The sequence below is a fragment of the Polyodon spathula genome, chromosome 6 (assembly GCF_017654505.1).
Source record: "Polyodon spathula isolate WHYD16114869_AA chromosome 6, ASM1765450v1, whole genome shotgun sequence".
NCBI classification, from domain to species: domain Eukaryota; kingdom Metazoa; phylum Chordata; class Actinopteri; order Acipenseriformes; family Polyodontidae; genus Polyodon; species Polyodon spathula.
This window is the reverse complement of record NC_054539.1, coordinates 41444703-41464682: the sequence shown is the minus strand read 5'-3', so window position 1 is coordinate 41464682 and position 19980 is coordinate 41444703. Positions and strand designations below refer to the sequence as shown.

Below are 19980 nucleotides of genomic sequence, written 5' to 3'. Positions count from 1 at the left end.
ATATATATTACACACACACACTTTTTTGGGATTTTTCAAAATGACAGCAATATAGCTTTAAGGTTTTTGCTTTTCTTGCACACTTTTCTTCCCAGTTATTTGTCTTATGAGTGTGTGTTTAGATGTAACAGTTGATCGTTTCTCTTTGTAAAACAGCATGGAGTAAAGTTGTTTAGTTTTCCTTATGTTTTGTGTGCAATTATACTTGCAACTCCACTACAAAATAAAACTTGATTGGAACGGAGAAATGCCTCCATATACAGAGTGTGTGAGAGAAAGAAAGGGGAGGAGACAGATGTCGTCAAAAGTTTGCATACCCCAATGTGTGGGAAGATACGTACGTTGGGAATTTAAACTGTTGACGACAACTTTGCTGTCAACTCTTTATGCTTAAGCATTTGTTTATTTCTTTCTAAATTAAACCCGATTTCTACCTCAATATTGACACTCTCTTGATTACACAGAAAAAAATCCACCTGATTTTGTCATTAAATAATTCTACCCCGATTCTTAAAAAATCATTCACCCGAATTTGGAAAAAGGGCATCTGATTTTCAGGTGAAATTTTAAATATACTGTAGGTCCCTTCAAAGTCCTATTAAACCATCTTCCTACAATATTTAGGTATAGACAATTCATGATTTAGAAACCAACTTGCTTGTCTTATTGGGGAAAAAAATACTTCACTAGAACCATTTATTTTTATTTTTATTTTATTTTTTTTAAATTAGTACCTTCGAATTTGATAAAATTTTTAAAAAATTGTTACTTAAGTAGAATTCATCTACAACTACGTGTTTAATGACGTTTTTTTTTTTACACATATATAAGATCTATATATATATATTATATATATATATATAATATATTATATATTTGTAATATACACACACACACACACACACACACTTTATGTGTACTGTTAACACAGAACACACAATGCCATTGATATTTCTATTCTCACGATAGTCTAAACTGAAGGTACATTTATCACACAATTGAAACCCGAGTCCTTCCTGAAAAACAGAAAATATCCTGTAAACAACTACATTTCCCACTCCGTGCATTATGAAGGCAGGAAAGGCCTACAGTACAAACTCTTTAAAATTAAATTGCACATCCTACTGTTATCAGGTGTTTTAGTAACATGCAATATCTTAGTTTCCTCCTTTCATACAGAGCATAGCAACAGCTGTCTCCTCTCCTCCAAGCCTCCAACTGATTGGAGGACAGTCTGTAACTAAATCCTGAGCAGGTCTGATACAAGCTTACCATGCAGCACATCAGGTCACAGATTACAAGTTCATACAGTAATTTCTCCTATAACAATGTCATATAACTAAGGCTTTAAACCTAAACTTAATGAATCCTTCGTGTAGACAGTTGTTTAGCATTTCAACTATCAGAAATGTTCAAAGAAAAAGTAGAATATATTTAGTATAGTGGTCTGTTATATTTTAATTGTGTGTATGTCTATACAGTGATTTTCACAACAATTACTTAATTGCAGTGGCAATACTAAAATTAAACTTTTTGAAAAAAATGGCAAAATAAACCAAAATCCACATAAAAACAGAACATTTGACCAACGTTTAGTTAAACATTCAAATCTGAAATACTGAGGGTTGTTATTGTAATTAAATGAAGGGTCTTTAAATAATAAAGTATATAGTACTACAATTTACTGTCCGCGTGGCTTATGAATAACAACATTAGTGAAATATTGAATTGTGCACGATAATACAACGCAAACCAATCTGCACACTGTTGTACTGTACATCTGACTCCCTGTTTCTATGCAGGACGATTTTTTTTTCTTTTTTTTTTACGGGGATTAGTGATTGATACCATATACAACCGACAGTGTAGGTTAACCCTCTACTGCATGACTGTTTCTTTTTTCTTGTTATTTAAGGCATTCTGAGAAAAATTCTAGTTAGTTTTTTTACACCCCCCCCCCCCCACCCCCATTTGTTATTGATATATTGTGTTGGCAACACTGTGCAGTTACAGTAAGGCAGCAAAAACAAAACACACACAACTAGTAGTTCTTTCTTTCATAGCAAAAACCAAACTCAAACGTTTGTATAACAACAGTACCATTCTAGAAATCAATATTTATAATAAACACAATAACTATCAAAAATTTAATTAATAATTAGTTTGTAAATGTTTGCCATGTTCTAAAGCTATAATGTAAATGTTTCTGTAAATCAAAGACGTTTAAACTATACTGTAAAAGTAACAAGCAATGAGTCGTACGACACACCATACCACAACAAAAAAAAATTGTATTTTTGATACAAGCCATTCACACTGCCTGCAATGCAAGGGGTGACAAAAAAAAAAATAGGATTCGCGTCTACTTTTGTGATTTTGTCGTGTGGCAGCTAGGGAACTAAACAATGAGTAACAGCTTCCCTTCAGTAAAACAATGATGGAAGAAAAGATAATTCTTGCAGTATCAAAAATACCCAGAGCTGTACAACAAAGGTCTCAAAAATTATAAAGAACATCTGGCAGTCCATTTCCAGGGAAATGCACAGTATATAGCTGGTGTGTATATTCATTTACCTGTACTGAAATAAGTATTCTGCATTTTGTTATGTATTCTACATTTTTACTAGCTGTATATTGTGCGTGCCTGTCGCCACTGGTGTGAAAGGTAGTGTCATAGCGAAAGTACAATGGTTTATCGCAGGACAAATCACATTGCATCCAGTGTGTGGAGACCTTTACTCTTGGCCAGAAAATTAGCCTAATCATCTCTATATCTTATTTTAATTGGTGTTGAATTCTACAGCTATGGCACAATGTTTTACATCACCTAAAATTTATTAGATATAAAACAGATATTTTACAGTTGTAGTCAGAAATGTACATGCGCCCCAATGTCTACAATTATTTATTGTCTACAATTATTATTTCTCCAAAAATTATAATTCAAAAGTATTCATACCCTGTCATGGAAAATTAAATTAATAGCTAGGCACCTTTAGCAATAATAAACTATTTTAAAAAATTAGGACATTTGTAAATGAGCTTTTTGCATGATTCTTTAGTGATTTTTGACCATCATTCAAATGCAAAATTGTTCCAGTTCATTCAATTTCCAAGGACTTCTCTTGTGTACAGCCTTCAACTCGTACCAAAGATTCTCAATCAGATTTAGATATTGACTTTGACCAGGCCATTCCAGAACCCCAACTGTTAACCATTATGAAGCACATTTTGATGTGTTCTTTGGACCGTTGTTGTGTTCGAACATCCAACTGCGCTATTAAACAGATTTTGTAGAGGATGGTCTCGGATGATTGGCAGATATCTTTTGGTATGCTATGGAACACATTTGACCATGTATTGGAACTAAATGTCTGAGCCACTAAAATAGCCCCATAGAAAGATATTACCACCTCCATGCTTGACAGCAGATATGGTGTTTCTTTGCACGTCTGACCAGACTTTCTCCAAACGTAACGACTATCAGCATGACCAGATAGCTCGATTTTTTGTTTCATCACTCCATAAAACCTTTGACCAGAATTCATATCCATCATTCAGACGCCATTCTGCAAACTTTAAGTAATTGTCCTTGTGACACTTTCTTAAGAATGGCTTTTTTCTTGGCCTTCAACCATTGAGACCTTCACCATGCAATACTCTACCTAGGGTTGAAATGGAAACCACAGTCCCCCTTGCAGCCAATTCACTTTGAATATCTTTGGCAGTCAATCTCGGATTGTTATTAACCTTCCTCACAATTCTTCGACTTGTTCTTGGTGAAAGAACCTTCTTTCTTACAGACCGAGGGAGCGTTGTGACAGTACCATGAGTCTTGTACTTCTTGATAATAGAAACAATAGTTGAAATTGGGATAGTGAAATGCTTGGAAATCTTCTCATATCCTTCTCCAGCTTTGTGACAATAAATAACTAATTTTCTGCCCAAGGTCTTCAGATAGCGCTTTACTTTTTCTGCCATATTGACTTATTGGTAATGACAGCAATCATCCTATGCCTAACTCTTTCAAACTCTCTAAGAATGTTCACCTACAATCTATAATTTTCTAGAATTAGGGTCTGCATTATCAGATTGAAATTTCTAGCACCTTGAAGACAATATTATCATAGCATCAAAGGGTATAAATACTTTTGAATTAGCCCATTTTTGAGTTTTGCAAAAAATAAATGCTGAAATAAATAATTGTAGACATCTATTTCTTGTAACTTTCCTCAGCCACAAAAGCAAAAGTTTTTTTTTTTTTTTTTTTTTTTTTTTTTAATTCTTTGTTTTCTTTGTTAGAGCTTTATTAATAATGAACTGGGCCAAATCCGAGTGGTGGTTGAACAGGTTTTTGGACTACTGCAAGGGAGGGGGCGGATACTACTGAAGCATACTGAAGTGAACCACGAGCTTGTCTGCCAAATTACTACAGCCTGCTGTATCCTGCACAATCTGTGTCAGGACCAAAAGGAGGTGCTCAGGTAAGCAGAGGAACAGCTACCTCAGCCTCCAGCAAGAATTGCACAACAGCGATATGAAGAGGGTCCTGCTATTAGAGATGCACGGCTATCTTTATTTTTGTAACCCGATAGTGTACTTTTATTTTGTATCACATGTTTTGTTTTATTAGCTTATTTTGTATCTCTTTATGCCAAATATAGCATCCTCATTTGAGCTGGACTTGTATGACTGCTTCTGCTTAATAAAGAATTGGAATATTGAGTAGTATTGTTGATTCCCAAGAAATAAGATGCGAAAATTCCACACCATATTTTATTTTAAGAGTGGATTAAACAATGTTTGTGTTGTGCATTATATCAAGCTGCCTCATTATATCTTCTTCCCTTATGGATATTAACACACAAGTCTCTTCATCGCGCAAACGACGTGTCGAGGATGGACACAGGTTTTGCTCAGACATAAGTAACTAGGGGAAATTGCATTAGAGTACAGTTATACACATTTAAACATAGTACTTAGTAGTACTTTACAATATCATTGTTTTGACAGTTGTTTGGAAAGCTATTTGCAAGTGTACTGGACAGTAGCTGTAACCACCTGAATTGACAAGCCCACGATGCAGTTTACCAAACATTTTCAGTAATAGTTTTAAACAGAAACTTGGTAAATTAAATCTGTATGATACTTTACAAACACATTTAGATCTGTGTATGATTAGCATTATGCAGAGTTCTAGGGAAAACAAAGAAAAAAGTGGGGTTATCTGCAACATCAATCAGGAAATACTGCAAACAAAGCATAAATTTCCCTGCTGCCATCTTCAGACAATGGTAACTTACGGATTCCCATGTGACTTTTATAGCAGCTTTAGGAAAGGACTTGAATGAGCTAATTAACATTTTCATGAAAAAACTTGTGTTTACTTGTGTAAGTGGGCGTTGATTTCACAAGCATTTTCTGGAATCTCATAAGGTAAAATACTATCATGGTAAAATACTGAGACCATTTTGTGGAACATTTTTCCCTGCCAAGTTTCACATGCATTGTCCATGCATGTGAAACAAACATACCATGTCCTTCACAAGTCAAGCTTCCTAAAGGGCTGTACCACCTCATCAAATCGCATCATATTTCAACCCTCGTCCTCACTGGATTGAAATACGTTGCTTACTGGCAACATCATTCATTGAAACGTTTAAAAAATAAAGCCACACTTATCAATTCTGTTCAATGCACTGATGTCAAGGCTTGTCTGCTTGAAGTGCAAAAAATATCAGCGCTTCCTTAGCTTGCATTGGGATCTCAGTGCACAGAGCTGTCACTTCTGCAACCCAGCCAATATCTACCCATTTTAGCTGTCACTTTGAATAGAAAGGATCTGAACACACTCACTCCCTGAACACAAATCCAGGCTTACCTCCAAACAGATCTTAGATCCTTGCAAGGTCACTCTCATTGTCCACTAACCTACCCTACGGACCAATGAGTTAGAGGGGCTTGGCGTTGTACAGAATTCAAGGCTGCAAGAATGTTTGTGCGAACAGATAAAAACTTTTTTTTTTGTAAACTTTTAAAACTAATTTAAATCTAACTTTCCCGAACCCTTAACTGCCATTACATTTTCACTACCCCCTTATAGTTTAGAACTACTCTGTAGAGTTTCACATAAAGATCATTCCCCAATGAGCACTGTGAAGGAAAGAATGTCCTCTACTTAGGAAAGAGTGGCACTCACCTTTCTCTCAGCAAAGCAAGACTTGATCCAACAAAACTTGCTGCTCTGTTGTTGAAATAATGTCAAATTCGTTAACTCATAAGTAGCAATAAAAATGTTTATCCAAAACACATTGCAAAGCACTGTAAGGACAATAAAAAGGGACACTGCAGTCCAACAGGAATGGTTTTCCAGCAAGAATTACTATTGATCAGACCCTCAGATTTGGTAAACACTTGTTCACCTTAATTTGTTTAAGACTCACTTTCCATATTGGTTGATAATTCAAGCAAAAAAAAAAAAAAACTTTCTTAACTGGCATGCGAGACAATGGCTTGGTACAACTTTTTTGTCTTGCTATTTTGGTAGTACCTTTTGGGCAGTTTGGCTTTATATGTAATTTTTGTTTTAGGGAAAGAAATTCTCCTTCAAAAATTCAGATGACCTAATCAATATTAAAAATCAGAGAGGATATATTTCAATATTTCTGTCCGTGTTCCGATTTAGTCCTCCTGACATCATGCCGCTTTCTTAAACTGGGTTTACATGAAATGTTTAGGTTATGTTGAAGAACAGCCAGTGCAGGCAGCCTCATGTGAAACAAATGCCAAAAAATAAAAAAAAATTAAAAAACCACAAGACAGTGCTTTGTACTGACCATGTATTTGCTAAACATTTGACTGCGCATATATATATGTTCAACAAATGTTCAACAAATTCCTCAGTAGATGCTAATCCACCTGGGCATTTGTGTAATTTTCTACAACTTCATTTCATACGTCTTGTACCAAGCTGATGTGAAGCCCCATTGTCTTTGTGAATACATTTGTAGAACCAACAGGAGGTTTGTGTTTTGTTTTTGTTTGTCTTTCATGTGAAACCAATCTTTCGAGATTAATTAGGTTTAAAATATTTTACTTCCACTCTCAACGCAGTCGCTTAAACCTGGTGCCAATGTTGTTAGCCCGCAGCAATAACAGGGCTTAAAATGGCAACAAAAAGGGAAAGTTTTTTTTTTTTTTTTTAAATGCAATTTGAAAAACTAAAAAAGAAACTGCTTATTTACATGTTTTATACACATTTAAAATCTGTTTCCCCAGTAAAATGATTGTGATCTGCACCTTTATTTTTTATTCCTGCAAATGTTCTACCTGCATCTCTTCTCAACACTAGTTTAGCTTCTCCAACCTCCCAGATGGTCAGTGTGACAGCCCTACAGAATGTCACAGCAGTCAACCTGAACAAAACTGCTCACTACATAATACAACACTGGTGCCTGCAATTACTGTAATGCACTTAACTTCTGTAAACCATATTCTTAGATCGGGAGGGACTATTTAATAGCACATCCAATCTCGGAAATCTCGTTCCGGCGTGTAGCATACAAAACAACAAAAACGTGTTTTTACCATAAGATGGACCAATAAATAATAATAATAATAATAATAATAATAAATAATAATAATATAATAAGTAGTTTTGACAGAGATTTTTGGTTTTAACACGCATGTGAGAGGAAGGCATAGTAGCCTGTTTGTTTTAGAAATGTAGCATTAAATATAGTGATGAACTTTGAATTTTTCACTATTGAACTGCATATGTTAGTAGTGTTTTCAGTAATCGGATGCAATTCTTTGCCAGGAATAAAAAAAATAAATTATCTGCTGAACTAATTTTATTAAATTATTTGGAAGTGCGTATTTTCAAACTATCCAACATTATAAAATTGTAAAACTAACACAGTGTTTAAAATGATGGAATACAACATTTGCATGTGTTTTCCTTATCTAACACATTAGTGCGTTCATTAAAAAAAAAGGTTTCGTATACAGTAATCAATCAGGCTAGTCCAGTTTAGTATTATACTCCGTTTACTTGTTTTACTTTCTAAAATATTTGAACAGTATAGATTCATGGAGGTATTATGTTGTATGTGACTTTAAAAACATAAGAAATATTACAAACATGAGGCGGTCCATTTGGACCATCTTGCTCATTTGATTGTTTATTGTTGTTATAACAAGTCTGCTTCTATTATGTATTTCTGTGTTCATTTTGTTGCATACAAGAATTAAGAGATTCCTTGTAATTGGAGTATTTGAAGCTGGATGAAACACCAGAGTTATCTTAAGAAATAAAGAAAATGGTGTCTTTTACACCAAGTCTTGTGCTTTCTTACCAGTTTTATTTGAATTGTAAAGTCAGTGGCAGTGGACCTTTAAATGCACAAACTTCAGCAGAAAAAATATATATTTAAAATAGCAAACATTCCACCATGCTGTACCATTATTAACTGTGCACTAGCTTCTTATGCACTTTGAGCTTGCGAAAAAAGGAATTAGGCAGCCATTTAACATGTAATGGACATAAAATCCAAAGTATCGTGATAGTATCGAATATCATGATACGGTGCATGGTATCGTAGCGAGGCTTCCTCGATGAGGTATCACAGTACACCACCTAGTACTGCACACAATCTCAACCGGGTGTCCTTTTTATGCCACTGTCCGATTACTTCAAAATGCAAACATCTTTGTTGCCACTGTGAAACGGTACCGCAAATCTGGTATGGATACCTCCTGTCACTATTCCCGGATAACAAAGGACGATTACAAAAAAAAAAAAAAGATAGGATAGACATATATGTATCTTCCCCATCACCTGGCACTGCCACAGGTCTTGTGTGAGGTTTGTTTTGATGTGCAAGTCAATATGGCCAGACGTGGCAAAGAAGGTCCGCGTGATTGTCCAGCTGCACTTCCTCAGACAACTATAAGGACAACAATGAATCAAACACCACGTTGCTCGAAATCGCTTGCTGCAGCCCCACCTACTGTTCAGAATAAGAACTAAAAAATGGGCTTGTAAATCTTCAAAGCTGCAATTTCCTGGCAGTATTCAATTTAACATCTGTAAATAGTTCTACTTGTTTTTAATCAGTTCAGTGTTTATTAATAATAATAATAATAATAATAATAATAATAATAATAATAATAATAATAATAATAAATAATACACTTACACTTAATTAATGCATTTATTTTATTATTATTAGAATTTTGTTAGTTAACCCATTTTGTAAGCAGAATAAGGCACTTCATGGGGTGGGATACACTCTAATACTTGCACAACCCTTGTGACTTATAACACACCCGGGGTGTGTGGATATTAGAGCATATCCCACACCCTGTCGTGCCTTATTGCTTACTAATGCCTCAGAATAATCACTTGGGATATTACCAAAGTTCCATTGGTATGCTTCAATAACAAATCTTACCAACTACTTCCATGAAAAGTGTATTTTTTTTTGTGCTTCCACTTATAGTTAGTACTCACTTTATTGTAGGTTTTGAAAGAACACATCTTTTTTTTAATTTATGTTTTAAAAAGTAGTACCATAATAGGTACAGTAAAGGAAATCACTCAGCAACATGCATTCAATGCTTTTCTTCCCATCACAACAGTAACCAACCTGCTGCTTCAACTAATAACAACTGGCATGCTTTGCAAACCCCAAAGACACTGCTGAGGTAACGACTGCAGCGCTTACAAAGGTACCACAAAATGTTCCTGTCAGGACAGCTGAGGAAGCCAGCACCTCCGCTCACTTTTTTTTTTTTTTTTTTAAGTAACAAAAACACTTATTCACTGCCAAACATGAACTACTTTAGATGTGTAAGGTCTGCAGTATAGGATACTGACCTTAAGGTTAGCGTTTCAGTGTCGGGAGAGGATTATTCATTGTTTTATTAACCATAATATGACAGCCAATCAGAGTGCAGTATCCTGACAGGAGAATTTTGCGTTGCCTTTGCAAGGACAGCGTAAAGACTATCCGACAGCAATGGATGCAAACTGAGAGAATTCTTTAAAGAGGTAAGATTCTTTCTAAATTTGGTGTGAGACCTACTTAATTACGTAATTAATGTGTTAATGGAAATGCACTGCAAAGTGTATACAATCATTCCATTAAGAACATAAGAACATAAAAGTTTACAAACGAGAGGAGGCCATTCGGCCCATCTTGCTCGTTTGGTTGTTAGTAGCTTATTGATCCCAAAATCTCATCAAGCAGCTTCTTGAAGGATCCCAGGGTGTCAGCTTCAACAACATTACTGGGGAGTTAATTCCAGACCCTCATTAGCTATTATCCCTGTAAAAATACACCTGCATATGGTGGCTGCAGTCTAAGTGGCAGAAAAACTGCATTATGTACAATAGATTTCCTAACATTTACCTACAATGATCTTCACCAGCACAGTAGTTAATGACCTGGGGATGAATGCAGTCTTCAAGGACTTCCAAGCAGATGCAGTAAGAGCACTGCCAGTTAACACTGATCGTTAAATCCTTTTGGCACATGATATCTGTGCTTAGCAGCCCACAGCTCTCCAGCTTCTTGCTGCCTATTACACTGTATATTTCAGATAAAAGAAAAAAACAGCAGCTGTACATTATCAGGCTCCTCTTATGGTCCCTAGAATTCAAAAGCACTGAAGATATAGTACACACGAGACAAACCTATTGCAAGATTCACTACAAAAATTAAGAAAACAGTAGCTATTTCACAAAATGATGGTACACGTACAGTAGAATACAATGACTGTACATTATTGTGATACAACCAAATCCACTACTGTACACTGCTTTCCACTGAACTTCAAGTGGTTCTTCAATAATAAAATGCAAATTATTGTTGATATTAATAAACATGCCCTATACGTAATTTCAGCTTGGGAAAAACATGAATTCTGAATGTTCAAATAGTATATTCAAAACTCAGATTACTTTTTTCTTTGTTGATTATCTGAAGTTTACTGTAATAATGCCGTTGTACTATATTGCACACTTTATTGCTTTCATCTCAGGAAATAAAATTAAACCCAGTACAGCACAAAATTACAAAACCAAATTAGAGAAACTCTGCCAGAACAGTATCATGGGTTTGATATTTCAAAATAATTCACTTTAATATCGTTTTTAATAAATTCCAATGTTTATTTGAATATTTATGTCAGAACATTAGCATCTAAAGCTGGATACAGTAGGATTTCCCCCTTTTGCGTAAGAGTGAAACACAAAGTTTACTGGTTTAATTTTCATGAACCAGAAACTGTACTGGATGAAAGTGGCTACACACTGTATTAAATTGTTTCTTTGATCAACACTGTAAATCTTTTTTTTAATTAATCAAATACGTCCATAAATGTTAAAAAGAAAATCCTAAAACATCCTTGTGACGGAGAGCGAATGAATCTGCATCAAAAATCTCCCTCTCGACCGGTGAGGGCACTGTACGACAGGAGCTGCGGGCTTCCTACTGAATGGTTGGGCAGTTCATCCTGGGGACAGTTGGGAGCCGGCCATTCAGGAAGAGGGCGGCGTTACGGTACCTGGAGTCATCGCCCTAGTACGATGAGCGAAGTTTCAGTCATGAATTGGAGGAGACGTGATTGAACTAGCTATCGGAGGGGGCGGGGCTTAGGGTACTTTAGGGGGACGTGACGCCGTAATCGGCTCCTTTGTTGTGGTTAATGGGAGGAGACAAGGACGGAATCTTGAATGAAGTGTGGGTTCATTGAGGAGTGTTGTGTTTGTTTTGCCAGACGGCTGATACGAAGCTGCAGCTGCAGCGAGAAGCCCGGACCTGAACGCGCACGAGCACCAGCACTCAGAGCACCGCACCTGCACCAGAGCACCCAGTTTGGAGACATGTTTTTGTGTTTATTATTTCGGGACTGCAACACCTTTGTTTTGTAGCTGGTAATACCCATTGCTGGGTAGAACCAGCTTTATTATTTTGGGTCCAGTTTTCGCTGGCAATACCCATTGCTGGGTACAGCCAGCTTTATTATTTGAAACCCGGTTTAAAAAGGGCATTAAAAGAAACCTGACCAGTAGACTTTGTGTTTGTCCTTTGTTGGAGCACCTCAACTCACCTATACACTGGAGCACTACAAACCACTTTGCCACAATCCTTTACTAAATGCTTTAAAAATGTACTGTTTTATTAGGACCTTTGCTTAAAGTATTGTATCTTCATCCCTTGTAATACACTATAATTGGAATTTAAGTGTAAACATCAAACTGTAAATAAGGTAAATCTTAAAATGACTACTGTATAAGTAAAGCCTGCTTTTTGATTGAAAATATGTACTGTTATTATAACCGGTAAATTAGTGTTTAGAAAGAAAGTTTCTTAATATGTAGGCCTAATCTACGAAACAGATTTCCAGCCTTCATCCCAGTACATTAACAGTTTGTTTTGTACAAACCTCTTTATATATTTAGGAATAATCACAAGGTAATTACATTGATCCACCAGTAAATCCAAGGCCACCCCTGATTACGTTCTTATAGTTGTTTAAAACCAGGTTTCGTGTTACAGCAGGTGAGAGTATTGTGGGAATAAATCCATGACCTCGGGACACTGAGGTGGGATTTCAGACCTGCTCTGGGGCTCAAGACAAACAAAGCGACAGGCAGAGCCACTCGAAAGTGAGTTGAGCCCAGTTCTTGGCCAGAAAAACAAAAGTGATACAGAATGCCTCCCAGGTTGACTAAGCCGGTGTAAATGGTGCACCATCTGCAACTCCTATGGTGGCTTTTTCATTCTCTTCTCAAATAATTCCCTGAAGCAGGCACTACTTTACTTTACCACCCCACCCCCACCCCCAAAATGTTCATCTTTATCACTATAACTGCAATCAACCTATTCCAATTTAGTCTGTCCCAAAAGGCATAACTTCAGAAGGTTAATGATTTCAGTTTCTGAATCACCCATACATTGCAGTTGTAGACTAAAAGTTAAGGACTACAATGTGACTGTAATCATATAGAAGAATATTAAAATATCCAGGATTAATACTCTTAAAAGAAGCTGCACTTAACTTATCAAGATACTAGCTTTTGCTGTGTATTACTGCAGGAGTAATTTTGAAACAATAACTGACCATTTACTATACCAGACATACCGCTCAAGAACAAGTTTATTACACTAAATCGACTAAACTTAAGTCAAGGCAAAACTGTGGGATGCTGAGTAATTTTGCTAAGATTTTATATTATGTTGAATAGGTAATCTATATAGCTGATGACTGCAATGAACTCAGCATTTTATATTTGCAATATTTTGCAAGTGTTGTGTATGGAATTGGTGACCACACCTCTAATTGTGTACAGTAATATGGGAAATGGCATGCTACAGCTTGCAAGCTCAGTGTTGGGGGAGTCCTGGTCTGACAGAATGTAACACAGCCAACTCATATGATTTTTACTGTAGTAACCATTTATTCTTTCAGTAAAAGAAACAAGTTTAAGCTTCAGTGATTTCATTCTGGTATTTATAATATTAAATACACCACAGTAAACACAATGTCACAGATTTTAAGTATTTCCAAACCATTCATTTTCAATACCACAATCTGAAAGCTAAGTTTAGTGAATGGCAGTTTTTCTACACTGCCCCCTGTTGCCATTCTTAAAATGCTCAGTTTAAAAAATAAAAACTCAGTTTACCCTGCAGTAGCTGACCCTACTTTAGGACAGGTATACTCTTTTTCAATAAGGTAAATCTTAAATTTCTGGCTGAAGTCAGGAGATATTATCAGCTGGTCTCATTTTGTACCAGCTAAGTTTCTGCACACTTACCTAGTACAAAATAAGTTTCTTCTAACTACAGGAGGACTGGGTTAGTTGTGTCCCTGATAGACTTGTCAGCCTACTGCGTGTGCTCACTTGAGTACCTCATAAACCTTGTGATATGCTGTGTTGTGGGGCCTGTTAGAAAGACATCCAGAGCATAGGCCTCTACAGTAAAGTGTGCTACCTGCTCTCTGTATTACACACACACAGACAATACATGTCAGCAGAATCAGATCTAGGCATACAGTACGGAGAGACAAACCTGTACAAGTGCATCAGCTCTAAGGATCACGTTCACAGAGCACTGAACATTAAGTTTTGACAGTTTTATAAATAGCTCTGCCCCCCCCCCCCCCCTCCTTATGTACTTTATATGAGATTGTACTTTATACATACTGGTATGCAAAAATGAATAATATCTCAATGGAAAAAATCTAAAAAAAAAATACCACACTGTATACAATGTGTGTCAGCACATCTGACTCTTCAACAGTGTACCAGTAGTAAAGCAAAACGTCTTTTGATCACTAAAAGAATGCTTTAAATGCATGTCTGTAGTCAGATTATGTTACACATAAACTGTAACAAGATCAAACACAGACTATAACCCCTGCATTACCCATACTGTATTGATTTGATGCTCCCATAGAAGATACTCCCAATGAATTAAACTGATACATAATTTCCTGCAATACAGTGTTTCTCTTTTAAATCACCATCATATTTCAAGTCCAATTTCCTCCATAAAATGTCTAAAGGCAGGCAGTGACTTTCCACAAGCGACTGTAATGCACTTGTAATCAAGACTAGTACTAATTACAGTAACATTACACTGCTTGCATTCTTTCAAACAACTTGTGAGTTTGGAGCCTGCGGAGCACTATTGGGCTGGTTTCCTAGATCTGCTATTAAATAGATTTTCCACCATTGCTCAAACAAGCTGCTTAACCCTTTAAGGACTAAACATTTTTTGGTGCAATGCTCCCACAGAACCAGGGTGTTTTTGGGCTGCATTTGACCGTAGCATCTTGGAAGTGGTGTCCTTTTTTTCATGTTCTTGCAACTGCTTATATCCAGTATCATTTCTTGTTATTTATAAATGTTAAAACACACACACACACACACACACACTATATATATATACACACATATATATATATATATATATATATATATATATATATATATATATATATATATATATATATATATAAACAAACATACATACACACATACAATCTATCGTGTGGGGACTGAAACTCAATTCATCCCCTATCCAATGACATGCGTTCCAACCTGTACGGCAAAGTGGCACAGTAAGTCAATAAACTGAGGTGTGTTTATCGTGTTTACCTGATCACGGGCCCAGAAAGGCATGTCAGTGTGATCATGTTTAAACGATCACGGTGCTTAAATGGTTAATCCAATCTGTTAAAGCCAAGTAAGAGTGCCCGACTGAAGCAAAGAACCTTCGTTCTGAGATGCAAGTCACTGTAATTAGTCTACCAGTAACAAAGCAGGTTCTCCTGACTGGTTTCACCTCTTTCCGCAGCTGCATAAAGCAAAGTGACATGATCCACACCACAGTCACTTGGACACTGTCACAACTAACGATTTCTGCTCTTGCTTTCCAAAATAGCGTGAATGATGCAACATCGGACAGATGAAGCCCCTGGACAGCACAGAGTTATGCACGTAAAGCCTTTACTAGGACACAGATAAGGCAAACCAAGTCATGTCTGCATCCCTCACTGATTCTCTATGTGACAAGCCAAGCAAAGCCGCCTCTTTCTGAAGCACAGATGGCAAAGCTGACCAAAAGCAATGGGACTGTAACAAAATCAAATACTTCATCCTAAGAATGGATTGCCTTCATTGATACAGGAAATGGAAACAACAATATAAGCCGTTGTCCTGGCAACCTTCGGAGTGAAAACCGGGCTTAGATTGCTCCTGCGGATCACCAACTACAGCCTCCTTGCCCTACATGACACTTACAATTCTTCAACTGCCTGCCTGCCTGCAGAGTCCACACATACACAATTAACACAGGGAAAAAAAAACTCATCTGGAATAAAGAATGAGACAATGGTCATTAACATGTATGAAGGGCTTATGCACACAGTTACAAAAACAGGGCTAACTGCCATCAGCATTTAATAAGTGCGCACAACCTTTAAAAAAAATAAATAATTGGCCTATTTGGATTATTATTTTTACTCTCTGGAAATGTGTAGATTTATTGATGATACAGTAAATAGATATCAAATATAGTAAACTGTCTGTTTGGACATACAGTACCATATACTGCAAATCAATACAGATTCTTGAACAACATGAGTAATCAGTTGCAGAAAGCAGACTCTTTCTGGGTTTGGTTTCTTAGGGATGAGCCGACAGTTTTCTGAAGCACTGGGGCTTATGTACTTCATTGGAAGCAAATGGTTTGTTTTTTGGACTTACAAATGTATTGGGATAAAAGATACTTAAGGAAGACACTCTGGGGAGGAACAGTAGGAAGAGAACTTAGCATCAGATGTTATGTTGTACAAAAAGACAATAGAACCATTTTTGGAAATTCAAAGCAGCATGTGCCATAAAATAGGCCTGTATACTGTATTCCTATTAAATATACAGCACACAGGAGGGAGTTTATGTACTAGACCTCACATTCAGCTTTCAAAATACTACAAATATTGTGCTGTCAACCTACCAATGGCTTAACATTCAGATGGTACTGTGTAGTTAGATTAAATATTTAAAGATAATTTATTTAAAGACTGAACAGTATTTTATAACTAATTGTTGAATGGAACTTGCATGCAATTTTCCAACTGACTAAAAACAATAACCTTCCTGGAGACAACATGACCATGCCCGCTCTGTTTATGTTTCTGTGAGAGCAAGGTGGCTAAGGAAACCAAAAGAATGTAGGACAACAATAAAACAAAAAATAAAATGTAAACAAAAACAGCTGTTAAAAATATTTAAATGATGATTTATGTTCTCATTACGTCAAGAGTCGGCTTACTGGCACACTGCAGCCACCGGAAAAACAATAAGGACAATTTGCAATACACAGTAGTGTCCTTTGTTCAGATGAGCCTAGGAACTTGGCAATAATGTTCAACTTCAAAGCAGAACAAAGGCACTTGCTTTAATGATCTGTGTCCCATCAAGCAAACACATGGTCTAAAAGGATGTTGCTGAAAGTGTCAGAATGTTGCCCATCCCTCTCCTTTATCAGATAAAGACCACAGTAATTACCAAGAAAAAACAAAAAGATCCAAGACCTTTCTTCCCGGAGCAGAGAAGTAGTCTATTTAAAGTTTCTGTTTTATTTACTTGGACTCGGCAATATGAATTGTATTTCAGATGTACTGTGCCGTAGCATTAAGTATTTAAACAGGCAAATTGTCCCTCTGATCTTTTACAATGTTCATTATTTTTTAAATGAGCAGTTATACATCAAAGCTCCCGACTCAGTGCAGAATTTAAAGTCAAACCTGGCCAGGAAAATATACTGAATAAGTACTACTAAAAATGTACATGCCACATAGGCTCAGATTCTACTTGCAGGTGCAGTCTTTTTTTTTTTGTATAGCTAAAATGGAGTGGCATCATTCTCCATTCCACGTTCACCTCTGAAACGTGCCATCAAGGTCTGCTGCCAAATTTAAGGCAGCATTTCTAGACAATTTGGCACTTAATGTACCCAACAGTCAGAGATCTGTAATTTTTCAAAATAATTAACATTAGGAGACCTTTTTATGTTTGATGTCTTTACACAAGCTGCTTTTCAAAAGCAGTATTCAGATCAGAGAATACAAAAATACAAAAGTAAATTAGATTTGACATTTTCTTTTATGCAAACATGAGCAGCAAAATATCCTTTGTTACAAAATTTGACAAATGTTTCAATGAATAGTCTTTATTTTGGGTAAGAACAAGAAATGGTCTTTGACAAAGACTGACGGTCAACATGTTTGCTGATTTTCAAGTTTTGTTGCAGTACTACTGAATTTTATATACTTCTTTATTTCAGAATATTCTGATACAGATGATCCAATATACTGCATCTTTTCTCTGAATGATTCCAAACAATAACACCTTAAGTACTTGAAGTGTTGTACGTGTCCAAACACTCAGTTATTTATCCTGCATATTTTGGTCACTATCCCTTGCTCACACATTCAGTGTTTGAATAATGTACTGTGCATTGCGAGTAGACAAACCTCTGCAACCAGTCAGTTGGTCTTCTGCACCAGGTGATCCTGTCATACAGCACAGTTAAATCACCTGGCACATCACAGTCTGGTCAACTTTTTGGTCTTTGAGGAATGTTAATACTGATCTACTGTACTGCATTATCTTGGTAACTTAAAATGATGTCAGCCCAAAAATTTACTTTACATCCTTATGTATTTTATTTTAAAATATAGATTTTTTTTTTTTTTTTTTTTTTTTTAACATCATTTTAATGCACTTAACATCTTACAACTGGGACAGACAAAAGTCAAATATCAGACAGCCTAGAAGCTAAAATCTAACGCGGATTAGTGTCCTCCATCTAAAGTCAAAAGAGCATCCAAAATAACTGAGCCTCTACTCATGTGTGATGACAGGTAACCCAGGTAAGTCATGGTTCCCACAGTTTTTTGGTAAGAGGTCCCAGAAGTAGCATTGAAAAACAATAGAAATGTTTCTGCATTCCATGTACAGTACGTACTATTAAAGCTAGTAAAATATACATTTATTTTAATTAATACTCGATATGTATGTGCATTACATCGAAAGGAGAAAATGAAAAACATATTTTAACTTCTACAGCAGCTTGATGTTTTAAAAGCAAGATTTGTGAAATTATCAAATAAAGCCACCTAGTGTTTAAACAAGGAAAAACTTTACTTGTTACAGTTAACCACTGAAAAAGATGTGAACCATAATTAAATAAATGTTTAACACCTATGGGAAAGCAGTATAATCAAGTAATTTTTAAATATAATATTTCAATATATAGTGTTACTGAAGTTGCAATCGTCATGCTTGCTTTGTCGTTATTTTTCTACACACCGTCTAGAGCAGTGCCACTCAGACCTATTCTGACAACAATAAATATACAAAGTTGAGCACTGTTTGTTACGATCGCAGTACATTAGCAAAATCACAAACAACTTCAACCAGACAGGAAGCGTTTGATTTCCAACGACGTTTAATTGTGTATCTACAGCTGACTTAGAAAACAATTAGTCATTATCTCAGGAATCTATTGTTAATAGTGTGGGGGGGGGGGGGGTACAAAAGTCACTTTCACTGCTTTTCAAAAACATGCACTCCAGAGTTTTAATTTGGTGCTCACTGCACGTCGTTAAGAAAGAATACATCTGTAAATAAATTAAAGTGTCATTCAACAGTTTTGCATCGGTTTTCAATTTCATAGTAAAACTGTTATAATCATGCCCATAACGACGCCAAGAAGACATTGTTTCACAGCACCCACTCGCTGAATCAACGTCCCAGCACCAACAGATCAGGTATACATCCAACACCGGTTTCAACTTCGCTTTCATTTTATAAAAAGTCGACAACAATAGACATGAACCGCATTCTCACCTGTTAATCCAGCCAGTGAGGATCCCATGGTAACCCAAGAAACGTATACTGATGACTCTTATCCTTGTGTGCTAGTTCTATATCTAGCTTATATCTAGAAGTACCTCTGTACTTCTCATTTGACTCCTCAACAATGCAACCCACCCACCTACCTCTTTGCGAGCACACAACCAACTCAATGCTACTGCCTCTCTGTAAAGACAGCACAGCCCGAAGCTCCACCCAAATCGCGTACTGATTTGCCAGAAGATATAAACAGATACTCTAGCTCCATGTTTATTTGATATACAAAATGTCAATCATTCCCCAACCCAACCCACCTTGGCATTGAATTGTGGTCACGGACGTTTCCACGGACTTTATTCACTCAGGCACTTTGGTATTCTGTTAGCGAGATACCTTCAACATAAAACATGTAATATCTTAAACATGGGTCTTTAGCTGTAGGAGATCCGCTCACACTTCAGCTGATATTAATGAATACTATATGCTGTTTCTCATTGAAAGTTAAACTAGGCATAGAGAATTGGTGTGCTACTGGCACC

At 36.3% G+C, this 19980-nt stretch overlaps 1 protein-coding gene across 2 annotated transcripts in view; it reads right to left on the bottom strand.

The window, feature by feature from the left end:
* LOC121317193 (signal-induced proliferation-associated 1-like protein 2) overlaps window positions 1-19595 on the bottom strand; it is a 158898-nt gene extending 139303 nt beyond the window's left edge. For both annotated transcript variants that reach the window (XM_041252859.1, XM_041252860.1), the window contains exon 1: window positions 19436-19595. Coding sequence is in view for 1 of the 2 variants with exons in the window: in XM_041252860.1 (XP_041108794.1) it covers window positions 19436-19463 (28 nt within the window). In the remaining variant the exon portion in view is untranslated. The remainder of the gene's footprint in view (window positions 1-19435) is intronic.
* Between the last annotated feature and the right edge of the window lie 385 nt (window positions 19596-19980).